Source organism: Heliconius melpomene, chromosome 9, assembly GCF_056956725.1.
Source record: "Heliconius melpomene rosina isolate 202511_hmr_F chromosome 9, ASM5695672v1, whole genome shotgun sequence".
In the NCBI taxonomy this organism is placed as follows: Eukaryota; Metazoa; Arthropoda; class Insecta; order Lepidoptera; family Nymphalidae; genus Heliconius; species Heliconius melpomene.
The window spans coordinates 5,272,249-5,285,349 of record NC_140397.1 but is presented as its reverse complement, the minus strand read 5'-3'; the positions used below and the strand labels follow the sequence as shown (position 1 = coordinate 5,285,349).

At 31.9% G+C, this 13,101-nt stretch overlaps 1 protein-coding gene across 2 annotated transcripts; it reads right to left on the bottom strand.

Moving 5' to 3' along the window:
• Positions 1-1,502: 1,502 nt before the first annotated feature.
• On the bottom strand, positions 1,503-12,722 carry Msh6 (DNA mismatch repair protein Msh6). Of its 2 annotated transcripts, none has more exons than XM_085190549.1 (19): positions 12,401-12,722; positions 12,174-12,323; positions 11,651-11,783; positions 10,998-11,184; positions 10,322-10,456; positions 10,037-10,172; positions 9,244-9,383; positions 8,745-8,879; positions 8,234-8,423; positions 7,458-7,764; positions 6,833-6,988; positions 6,393-6,639; positions 5,903-6,058; positions 5,545-5,679; positions 4,870-5,091; positions 4,310-4,486; positions 3,585-3,762; positions 3,047-3,198; positions 1,503-2,697 (listed from the first exon to the last, which is right to left on the bottom strand). In XM_085190549.1, the coding sequence occupies exons 1-19, from the start codon at positions 12,549-12,551 to the stop codon at positions 2,413-2,415; spliced, it is 3,372 nt and encodes a 1,123-aa protein (XP_085046675.1). In that variant the 5' UTR covers positions 12,552-12,722; the 3' UTR covers positions 1,503-2,412. The 2 variants fall into 2 exon arrangements, with proteins under 2 accessions (XP_085046675.1, XP_085046674.1); XM_085190548.1 differs by having other exon boundaries at positions 11,651-11,786; positions 12,401-12,702.
• Positions 12,723-13,101: the final 379 nt, after the last annotated feature.

The following is a 13,101-nucleotide window of genomic DNA, read 5'->3' as shown; positions in this document are numbered from 1 at the left end:
AAAATTAGCAAATTTTTCAATATTAAACCAATTTTTAGAGCAGTGATTTTAATATTAGTGCTTTTTAATTGTATGAATAAATTCTAATTGGTGGATTGGAATAAACGTATGGTATACTTACAAGTATGAATTTACTGCGATGTAAATAATAAGTTAATTTTTGACGCTAAGACTGGCGCGATGTTGCAAGATTTTAATGTAAATAGTTTTAAACTAAACTTAATAACTATATATATTGTGTATGTATAAGTTTACATATGATTACATGTCTAGAATCGTCGTTAGACGACTTTTAATTTATTGACCACTAAACGCAGAGTAGTAATAACAGATAAATTATAATATTACTCTTTCAATTGAAAATATAAGTACAAATGTACTGTTAAATTTAATAAATGTGACTTGTATACATTAATTTGTAAAAGAAAGACAAAATCTACTTAGTGTGCGCTTTTCGTATGCTTGCTGTGTATGTAAACTGAAATTTAAAAAATTATAACGTAATTTACAACTTCAAAGTCATAAAAAAAATAGAAAAGTTATCTGATTATAATTTTAATAAAGACCATATGTTTTCTATTACTTAATTCAGTGGTTATTCCGTGCCTTATTTTTTTTATACAAGTACCTACATAATTTAATTAAATCTTTTTTATTAAATATAAGCAAATAGCTGTAATTTATTATTAAAATTTTCATTTTGTTTATAAGTATACTTCAATAATATCACTCGTATATTTAAACAATACACCTTTTTCTCATAATATTTTTATATAAAGACAAATAGACATGTATCCAATTATATACATAATTATAAAATTAGTTGCTTATTTTGAATGACATTTAATTTTAGTCTCAAATTTATATAATCTGTGACAAATGAACGGAATTTAGGTTATAGTTAACTGGCAACACTGACCCGCTTCTGTACATTCCGCAATGTATTATATATTAATGTTTCGCCACTTTCGAGGCAATAATGTGAAATAAATCACAATCAGTAAGTAATTAAGTGCAAAAGGAATTTGTTCGAAATTCTTAGTTATACAAAAACAGTGTAATATTAAGCCTAGTCAAAACCTTGTTACAAACTAAGTAATTTCATATAAATTTTAATAAATCAATTATTAATAAGTATTTTAGAATTTAAGTTTTATATATTATAAATCCTTGTTCTTTCTACTTTTGTTATTATTTTTACTGATAATATTGATTTTACTGTCGTTACTTTGAACAAAATTTATAACCAATCTTCATGAATGAGACTTATTATGTGTAATTAGGCGAAGTTTCATTTTTGATTTAATTTTTTATTTTTATATGACGAATTTTGATAACAATGTGAATGCATTTAAAAGTATTTTATTTATAAGCCTATAAAACATTTTTGTGATTTAGATATAATAAATGGAGATTAAATGTTATAATTTTTTATTTAAAAATTACTGAAATATTTTTTTATGTATTATTAATCAGGAAAAAGAAAGATGTATAAAAAAACGTAATAAAAAAGAAATTTATTGTTCAAAAATCAGATTACAACATAACTAATTAATATTAATCACAGGAATTCGATGGGAACAGAATGGTATTATTTTGGAATACGTGTAACAAATAACTGGTAAAAAATCATAATTAAATCAGCTTCACGCTATATCGCGCACTCAGCAGAGTAAGCAGAGGGAACCCAGTGTTAAGACACTCTGTTCCCCACTTTCTGCCGAATTCTGGAGGCATTGAGTGTTGAGTGGCAGAACTCGTCAGTCAGTCGCCGCGCTTTGCCTCGACACCAGAGCGAAGAAATGGAAATATAACATTCTTTGAGTGGGGATTGAACCCACAACTGTCGCGTTACAGTCACACCCTTATACCGATGCGCCACAACAGCCTCACAATTAACTGGTAACACTTATTAATAATCACAGCGGCAAATACAAAACATTTAAAATAATAATACCATAGGTTTATTCTAGCTCAAGTGTTTTTACCAACTTAGTTAAATTTTCTCATCTAAATTTTTTTAAAAATATTTAACTGACATTAAATGGGAACGTATTGTCAGTTTGTACTATTTAAGATAAACGTTAATGAACGTCTGTGCGTGTAGCTGAATTTCAATGGATTTCTCATAATATGTCCTTACTTACGATTTTACACATAAGCTGAAAATTATTTTTATAACATATCTATCACTATTCATCTAAATATCAAATGAATATGGCAACTTAACAAAAGATTTTTTGTTTTCAAAATCTCATCCTAGGGCATACATGTATCTTTCATACACATTAAGAGATTCTAAAATATAGAAGCTTATAAAATATAGAAGCACTAAATTTAATGTTAAAATTACATAACATAATATATGTAACATATTTTATATGAATATGTAAGTACTTATTTGCAAAAAAATCAAATTATCAAATTAGACAACATGGCTCTCAAATCGGACGCATTACCCAATTTCTTATTAAACATATCCTTACAAGTACGCAACATTGCAGCGTCCCGTTCTATAGTCCTGGCTATAATTTGGGCCCGCTTTGTAACGTCACGAGGTATCCCCGCCAATTTTGCGGCGTTAAACCCATAGGACTTGGGACACGCGCCTGAGGTTAACTTGTATAGGAACGTTATGGTTTCTTCTTTTATTTCCTCTGTGTCGTCTTGTGTTTCTTCTGTTTCTACCATACATGCCTGTTGGAAATTAATTGTTTTACTATATTTATATATATTTACTATATTTCATTTTTGGAGATGTTGACTGGCAGAACTGTATGATGCGCTTTGTTATATTACTATTGCGACGAAACGACAATACTTTATTCCCTCTAGTGAGAATCGCACTAATGACTGTCTTGATTAATACTTAATGAAGACCATCGTAGCGCAATGGCATAAGTGTACGACTGTAAATGCGATAGATATGGGTTCAATCACCACTCGGGGAAATGAATTATTGTTTATTAATATTTCCATTTTTTCACTCAATTAATGATAAAAAGGCCAACAATTTAAATGTTTCGACATTTCATTCTATACATACCATATGTCCAAGAACAACACGCGTATCGTCCCCAAAGTGGTGCACAAGCGCGTGGTAGTGGGTGGAGAACAGCGTGCGCGCGCGCAGTTCGCACAGTGCGCGCACCACACCCGCCGCCAGCGACGTGCCATCGTACGTGGACGTGCCGCGACCTGGGAGACAGTTATAAATAATCAATATAAAAGTTATTAAACAATTATGTATATAGGTTTCTAGATTAAATATGTTGATTAAAAAATATATACCACTAACAGAACTAATTCACCTGAACGAAAGAAGAAAATATGGAAATTTCTTTAATAAATTTGTAAGTCCAATGGCGGACTTCAAATAAAGTTATTTATAAGCAATATTAACTGCAGGCTTCAAATACAAAAAAATAAAGTAATCAGTGAATACAAAAAAATACGTACAGCCGAATCAATAACGTTCAGCTTTTTGAAGTCAGTTAAAAATTTAAATATTGAATATATATATATATTTAAATAGATAAAGATATTAATAGTAATGTTTTAAAAAAACTTATCGATTTACCCACCTAATTCATCCAACAAAACGAGCGAGTGCACGGTAGCGTGTTTCAAGATGGCGGCCGTCTCCAACATCTCCACTAAGAAAGTGGACTGTCCCGCTAAGATGTCGTCGCGGGCGCCGAGGCGAGTGAAAATGCGGTCCACGGCCGTTAGACGACACTGTTCTGCTGGGACGTAGCTACCCTGAAATAAATATTTATTAACTTATTACTACTCTCTTGTATCCTGCACACAGCAAGGTGGGCAGAGGGAACCGAGTGTTAAGACACTTCGTTCCGCCAAATTCTGAAGGTATTGCGTGTTGAGTGAACTCGTCACCAGAACGAGGAAATAAAATTATTAAATATTTAATTTTCTCAAAAGGGACTCGACCGCTCAACCTGTCGCGTTAATAGTCAAATGCGTGTACCCCACGCCTACAGTCAATTCATGCATGAGTATACGCTTTCTCCTATATCTATGAAAGCTAATAAGTAAGCCTCTCAGAGGTATGAATCGTCAAGATATAAATTCATTTTCTATGGAGGTTATTTGTTCAAAGCCTACATATATGTTTTCAATATTTTTAGCTTCACGTTGTTAGTCACGTTAGCGTCACGTATTCCAACATAGCAAAGGAGGCAAAGGAAACCTAGTGTTAAGATATTCCATTCCCATCAAAACATATACATTTCTTGATAACTAACATATATTTCTCCATGAGTTCATATACAAAAAGATAATTTCTCACCAAATGAGCAAGCACAGTCAACAATCCAACTTGTCGCATGAGAGTGCTCTTGCCGCCCATGTTGGGTCCAGTTAGTAGTAAGAGGCGAGCCTTCCGGAGACTAACGCCGTTAGGTATGAAGTCCTCTTGTATGGGGATACAGGGATGACGGCCTTCTGTTATTTCTATGTAGATATCCTGTAAGTTATTTAATTTTGGTATTAAATTGATTACTTTTTACATGCTTGAGCAAACCTAAAAGTTTTTTTTAAATTTCAGTAGTTTTATTTGTTTTTAATTCAAGTTTTTATATATATTAATTTTAACATAATACAACTTTAATTTTTTAAACACAGGATGATAGAACATAAAAAATCGATGATAAATTGGACATAAAAATCTTAAAGAAAAGGCAAATAGTGATTTGTAATACCAAAAAACCCCGTTAAAGAGTAGTTAAAGTATTTAGTACAATAATTATTACACCACCATATTTTATTTGGCAAACGAACGATTAAAGAGTTTGATTAAAGAATTGATGTTATAGATAAAATCATTACTAAAAAAATAACATTATATACCTCTGGTCCCTTAGGCATAGTAATTTCAGGCAGGCAGACCTCCCCACTCTGTTGTCTTGCAAATTCCGCAAATGAGAGTAAAATATCCAAAACAGCTATACATTTAACCGCTGTTTCCCATTGGTTGTAATTTGTAGAGAACTTCTCGAAGATTCGACGACTTAGGTCTTTTAGCACGTTGCTTTTCTGTTCCTCCGTCGCGATCATACGTCCGAGTAAATCCTGGTGATGATTATTTTATGTATAATCTGTACTGATTGAATATATGTGAAGAATTTCTTTCAAGCACATGTATCCCGCACATGTGTATCCCGCACATGTGTTGAGTGGCGGAACTCAACCCCGCGCTTTGCTTGGACACCAGAGCGAAGAAATGAAAATATTAAATATTCCGTTTTCTCGAGTGGATTCGAAACTACAACCAGTTGCGTTTACCGTCATATGCATGTGCCTCTGCGCCACGCTTGGCCTCAAGTATAAGTATTTTGTTCAACAAAATAAAATGACTATTCTATAGAATTGGCTAAATTTTTTGTATTAAATGATTTTACTTTAAAATGATATTATTAAAACACGACAGCAACTTACATTCAAAAATAAATAATGGTGCAGTTAAAACGCCGTCAGTGGGTAGCTAGTTTAATACTATAAGAAAATATATAATAAATAACATACCTTAGTCTCAGTAGTAGAAAACCTCTTAAACCCCTTCCTGGTTCCTTCCAAATTGTATTCCGGTCCGGCTTTATTTGCAGCACTCTGAGGTACTTCTATTTGGTACCTTTTCTTGTCTGACCCCACATATGTTAGCTAAGAAATATATGTTATCTTTATAATTAGTTTTTTTTATCCCATGCTCCACTTTATATTCGAGACATTGCATGTTGAGTGGCGTTACTCAACGCCGCGCTTTCTTTCGTTATCAGAGCGAGTAAATTAATTTAATCTAATTAATACCAACAGTATATTAAAATATCGCTATACATATTATACAAATTTTAACTACTCATATACAAAAAAAAACTCGAATTACCCTGCATTTAAAATACTTTTCTTGTTGCGTTAGATAATCTTTAAGCTCTTGTTCAATATGTTTTATTTCCTCTAATATACCGTCGTATTCCTGGTCCACACCGGCTCCGGGGAGGATACGACCCTCTTTCTCTGCTTCTTGTTGATTAAATGCTTCCTGAGGCAAAGGAGTTAGATTACAAATTTAAAAAAATTAACTAATCTTTTTCATTTTTAACTTCATGCTGTATACGCCCTAGAGGAAGGTAGGCAGAATTAATTTAGTGTTGAGACATTCTGTTCCTCATGCACCGCCCAATTTTCGAGATGTAAATTAACTTCGCGTTTTATCCTGTTGAAAACAAATGGAGGATATAAAAAAATAAAAGAAAAAATCGTGTTGGAATCGAACACACAATCGTCGCGTTTAGAAGCAGACAAACACACCCTTTCAAACTACGCCTTAATGCCCTTAAAGAGTGATAAATTAACAATTCATACAAAAAATATACCTTAAAAAATTTCAAAGTTTCCCTATAATCTGGAAACTTGCCCGCCGGACTAAACTGCGTTATACTCTTTAACAAATCGGAATCGACATCTGAAAATAATTCAGATAATTTAAGAACAGCAGTAAAACCGTTCAGAACCGATATAAAATCTAATACTTTTCGTTTCGAATAGGTTTTCTCCTCATAAAATATGGCGCGAGAATCGGGATGGTCCTTGGCCTTCTTTGAATTGCCGAGAGCGTGTATTCTGAAATAAACACACGATAAAATAAAAATTATTGATAAAACGAATTGATTTATATCCATTTTAGGATTTTCGCAATACATTAGTGAATTTTAATTAAATGATAAAAAAACTTAAAAACACACAAGTTTTTGTTATAAGAATAAGTTCCTTCGAAAAAATCTTAATCGTATTTTTATTACAATGACACACTTACTTGGCCAAAAGTCGCTCTAGATCAGGTAGTGTAGTCAACAAATTCTTCATATCTAGACATAGCTCTTGGTTTTCAAACAATGTTTTGACAGCTTCTTGCCTTTCTTTAATGACTGTTAAATCACAACTTGGCGAACATACCCATTGGTATAATAATCTATATATTAGAAATTATAGATAATTAGGGCAAAGAGAACCAGGCAACAAGACACTTTCTACCCGAATTCGAGACGGAACGCAGTAGGGAAATGAAAATAAAATTAATTTCTCCAAGTGAGAATCGAACTCACAATTATCGCATTAACAGTAAGACACAATCCCACTACGTCATGTCCTCAAAAAACTTTTTAAAATTTTGACCAAATAGAAGGAACCAGGACCAGACAGAAGGAACCTAGTGTTAAGACACTCCGTTCCCCACTTTTCACCGAATTCTGGAGGAATTGCGTGTTGAGTGGCGGAACTCAACGCCGCTCTTTGCCTCGACATCAGGGCGAAAAAATTAAAATATTAATTTAAATAAATATTTCAGTTCCTCGCGTGGGGATCGAACCCACAACCATTATAAATATAGCATAGATTGACATGTGTATTTAAAATATAAAAAACTTATTAGAAACACTAACCGTTTCCCCATTGGAGTTGAGCAGAAATTCAATTTATCATACAAACACCCTTCATCTTGTACTATCCTGAGATTCCTTAGCGTTATGGCGTCTAACACCATTGTATTACCACCTTTCCACACATTTTCAACATTATCTTCAGGCAATAAGGTGCTATTTAGTACATCAGCGGGTGTGTATTCAATGAACTGGGACATGCCAAGTATTTGTATATCCAAGAGGCATTTAGTTAAATAAGCTATACAACCTCCTAATGCTTTTATTGTTAAGTGATTGTTTTGAGCTGGTGTAAGGCCTAGGGCGTCGCCTGGAATTCGTAAATATATTAATGAATTTAAAAAAAATCATATGAAATTAAAACAAAAAAGCAATCTTCATTGAGATCGGTATTTGGAAAATTAAATATAATATGGTTTCGTAAAAATTCATATAGCTTTTAGTGTTCAGACACTCTGTATTTCATGTTCTGCCAAATATTTGTAGAGCGAAAACAATCCAAAGCCTAAACTGGAGATCTAACCAACGATCATGATGCTTACAAATTAATCTCAAAAAGTAAAAATAATACTTTGAAACAACAAACATTAATGTACCGCTGGTACTATGTAAATTTGTTCAATCAAAGAATAAAATATTAGAACTGGTGTCTGGTAATTTAAAAAAAAATCTAGTTAATTTATAAATAATAGTTAAGTCTATCAGACCATTTCCTATATAAATTCTTTCAATCACAGAATAAAACGTCACAAGTGCCAATCCCAAAAAGCAATAAATACCTTCATGCAAAAAACATTTAAGTCCCTCAGGCCATTCCCCATCTAAATTCGTCCTATAATATTTTTCTGCTAATAACTTGAGTGTTTTGTCCGGAGCCCACATTTGTATTGCTTCTAGTCTTGCTGTATGACAGTGTGTGGATATCAGCTTTGTTGTTTTTGTTGTTGTCGTTTTCTTTTCGTATATTATCTGTGATAGCGAATTTATTTTAAGCTGTATACTTCATAACAATAACTAAATAAAAATAGGCAATTAAGCCAAATAATCATGTGTTAAAATCATTATTAAGTCAACATTCAGTTTTCTTATATGGATGTTCTTACTATAATTTTTTTTTTACTTTGTAGTGGCGATATTCAACGTCGCGCTTTGGCTTGTTATAAATAAATAATTTCTCCAAGTTTAAATCGAACCCACTACCGTCGTTTAAAATCAGATGTTGTACTATTGCGCAAAGACAATCTGCTATTGTCGAATAAATAATTATTGTATATGACAATAATATATTACCAAAGCTGGCGGATGATGAGCCAACGTAGTAAGTAGCCTGGACGAGTGCTGGTCATCCACAAACTGCCCCATGTGGAATTGTCCTATTGTGGTGTCAATAAAACATATTCCATATGTACTGTCGCCATTGTGTTCCTGAAAAAAGGAAAATACTATTTTCAATAATATTTTAAGAAAACATATAAAATTCTTAGTAGGGACTCGATATAGCAATAATCATGCTGTATTCCACATATATTAGGGTACGCTGAGGGAATCTAGTGTTAAGACACTCTGTTCTTTACTATACACCAAATTCCTGAAGCATTGCGGGTTGAGTGGTGGAATACAACGGCATGCTTTACCTTATTACCACAGCTAGAAAATGTAAATATTAAATATTTCATTTCCTCAACTATAAATCGAACCCACAACTGTGGCGTTTACAATCACACGCTTGTGTCACTGCGCCACAACGGCATATTTCTCGTGAAACATAGTTTATAAAAGTATAACCAACCTCTTCGACAACAGCCATCATGAACTCAGCAGCAGACTGCACAGGTGCCAAGTCCTGCAAGCCAAGTGTGCGAGCACCTTTCACACTAACTTGGCACACCTCGCGTCTCACCACTTTGTCGAATTTACTAGTGAGACCATCTATAAATATTTGTTAATATTAATTTAGAGATAATATTCGATGCCACTATTACAGTACAGTGCAATCGACGACTTGTGGCCACCCTAAAGTAAGATATAGATGGCGCAGATTTGAATTTGCGTTTTTTTTTAAAAAAAAACTAACTTAATATTTTATACCGACCATTATATTTTATAGACCGTAATATTTTAAGAGCATTGTTGTAAAGTTATACCATTATTGAAATAGTACCTAAATTTGAGATTAGATTAGAACCAACCTTACAGTAAGGTTGGTTCTACTAGGGTAAGTTTATTTTTTTTATCTATTTATATCTGTTTAATTATTGGCGGTTACAAATGTAGGCAACATTTAATTTTTAGAACACATAAAAATTTAACTGGTCAAAGTGAAGAGACTGTTTCCAAGTTGTATTTGAATCCGGCTACATTAAAATTATTATACATGTTTTCAAAAAGATTTGAAAGTGAGGAATAACACATTAAAAATGTAAAAAATAACAAGTAATAATTTTTAAAATTTTCATTGTTGTACGAGAATAAATCACCCGAGCAGGAATCTAAGCCACAACCGTCAAGATTAGTCACTCACTTTGCCTCTACGCCCCAAAGGTCTTAAACAATAATATAATACAAAAAACAAAACCATTTACTCTTTTTACATCTCTCTTGCATCATATCCGGTGTTTCAGTTTGTTCGACTCTTACGACTTTGAAGCCTTTTGAGACTAAAGTACTCGCCATACGAGAATATGCACTTTCAGGAAAACCTGAATGTGCGAAATCGCCCTGAAAGAAAACATTTTATTGTATTATCATCTTCGGCATCATGCAGTATCCCACATACAGCTATAGTCATAGAGAACCAAGTGTAATGAACTCAAGGCTTGTTATACATAAATAATTATATTATACATAAAAAATTATATAAGCTTTACCTTCATATATGAAAATCCAAGTTCATTGACACCAACCGATGCATCCATGTGATATAATTCATAAAACTTGCCCACTTTGAAGAACAACACACAATCGAAGTGTTGAGATTTAATTTCCCACCATTGTTTGTGACCCTGTAGTAATAAATATTTAGTTTAAATTAACTTATTACATAAATATAAAAAAAGACAGCACAGTTTTACTTTATCAATAATGTCCTATAGAACAATGCTGTAAATAATGTCAACTGTACAATGAAAATTTCCTAGACTGAGAATCACACTCACAACCATAGCCAGTTAAAGCTCTGCAACAACAACCTAAAAAAATACAATGAAAAAAGAAAAATTTGAACAGAGCATCTAATAGTAATAAAAACTCAATATTAATATTATAATTAGAATTTGTCTATATAAGATATCTAAAGTATTCTTTCAAAGGTATAAAATATTTTTAAAAACCTCTCTTACACAAGGATATAAGGAAGAAGTTAGTTTTTTTTAATGCAATTATAAGAAAGAAATAATTTAGAACATAGTGGGACTCCACCCCAAGGCTTCACCTTATGATAACTGTTGAAGCCTAAAAATCATACATAGTGGAAATACTCTTTCAACAGCTTTTAGTGTATTGTTAGCAATTCCTGTAAGAATAATTCGCATAAAAAGTAATTACCGGCGTTTGTTTCTTCATAAAATCAGGTGGTACATACAGAGTACTGGGGTCGTAATCAGGATGGTCAGGTTGTCTCCCTTTTGCATCTTTTACCTTATTAGGTTTCAACCAGTCTAGCTTACAGTGGTTCCAATTGCCTTCATTTGATAGAGGTTGTGATTCGTCTTGTTCTAATTTAATTTGGGATCTAAATATGTGAAAAATAAGAAGTTAAAGATTTTTACTTTCACTCAATATGCAGCAGACTAGCAGATACACCAACATTTTGACTTTTTACTATCTGAAAATATTTAATTCCCCATATTGGGAATTGTAGACACCATCTTCATAGTTTTATAACTATTAGACATACACTGTGCTGCTGGGCCACAACGGCAAACCATCTTTTATTAAATACATCTTAGATATTAAAATTTTATTTTACAATTTTGTAAATGTAATTTTGTGAATGTTTGCAAGGATAGATGTTTGTTTCATGCAAATACTGCTAAGCAGATTTGGATGAAACTGAACAGTAATATGGCTTATAGAGAATAACATATGCTATTTACATAAACATTTTGTATATTTCATATATGATATAAGAATAAGTATAATGAGTGAAGCCATGTTTTCGTCACCAGTTATTAATATAAAAAGTATTTTTAACTTACTCATTCAGTAGCACACTTTTCCTAGGCTTACTATTAGGGGATTTTCCAGGTTCATATGTGAAGCTTTCTTGTAATTTTTTTTCTATTGAGATTTTGTTATTCTCCAAAACTTTTTTATTTTCAATTTTGTTATCTGCTGCAATTATTTATTATTTTATTTTTTTACATAATATCTGTACCATTCCAGATCTCAAAGATCACCCAAGATTTCATTGTATCTTACGACTGACTAATAACTTTTTTTCATTCTTTCATCACTCATTTTCTTGAAACCCATACCACCCAAATACAATGTCACATGTGATACACAATGATAGACTGGTGTATCTACTTATAACATATTTGATTAGCTAAACTAACTTTACATACTATTTTTTCTTAATCTTTTTTAAAATTCTGTGATCATTTTCCTTGACTTCAGAGTAAGACAAGAATTTCAGCATCTTTAAAAATGGTGTTTAGTGCATGGAACTTACATTGATGAATAAATATATGTAACAAAGTAGTATTAACATTTGCTTACCTTTATTTTCAGCATCTGAATCGTCAGAATCAACAGGATTCAATCTAATTCTTTTTCTCTTTTTAATAGTGATTGGGGCTTCCTCATCACTATCATTTTCACTTTTATCAACTTTAGGTGAAGGAGTTGGTGTTCTTTCTCTTTTTTTGCCTAATAACAGGATTAATGGAAAAAATAATAGTTTATTTACACTTGTTAAAATAACTATACAAAAAAGAAACACTCACTCTCTGTTTTGATATCATTGTTGCCCAGAGAAGTATTCAATTTATTATTATCTTCATCTTTGTTTTGTTTCGCTTTCTTATTACTGGGAGGAGTTTTAGTAAAGTAATTAAATAATGTGTTAGAAGCTGCTGCACTATTGCGCTTAGACATTTTGTGAATAAAAATATATGAAATTAATATATAATGAACATTTATTAAACTGAAATACTATAAATTGTTTGTTTAATTTAATATAGGCTACATCAATTAAAATAATTAATATTAAAATTACAAAAATGCTGCTTTTTGGCGCAAATATACAAAACAGTTTGACAATCAAAATTTGACATTTGTCAAGCTCAACTTGATGTTTATTGTAAGTCCGAAAATATAAATAATCATATTTAAAATTTAAAAGTATACCAGTAAACTGAGGTGACTCCAACCAATCAAATATTCAATCCAACCAAAGTATTCTATATCATAATATCTAGTCATTTTGGTTTGTATTAATTTTGGTGGTGTATGAACGTTAAGTCAGTAAAAATAAAATAAAAGACGTTTTAAAATCGTCGTTGAACTGCTATGATTATTGTACAAGAAAAGTTGTTCTTTTCTATATTATAAAAATGTGAAAATGAATGACATTTCTGCGTTATGATGTCGAGGCAGTGGGACGTTAGATTCTACCATTTAACATGCAATGACTTCAAAACACAGT

Bases quoted from the DNA above. Each gene is read 5' to 3' on its own strand.
- Msh6 (XM_085190548.1), bottom strand. From the start codon at position 12,551: ATGTCTAAGCGCAATAGTGCAGCAGCTTCTAACACATTATTTAATTAC. The intron at 6,059-6,392 runs GTATATTTTTTG...CCTTTGCCTCAG, and splicing joins AAACTTTGAAATTTTTTAAG to GAAGCATTTAATCAACAAGA. The intron at 3,199-3,584 runs GTGGGTAAATCG...ACTGTCTCCCAG, and splicing joins CGTTTTGTTGGATGAATTAG to GTCGCGGCACGTCCACGTAC.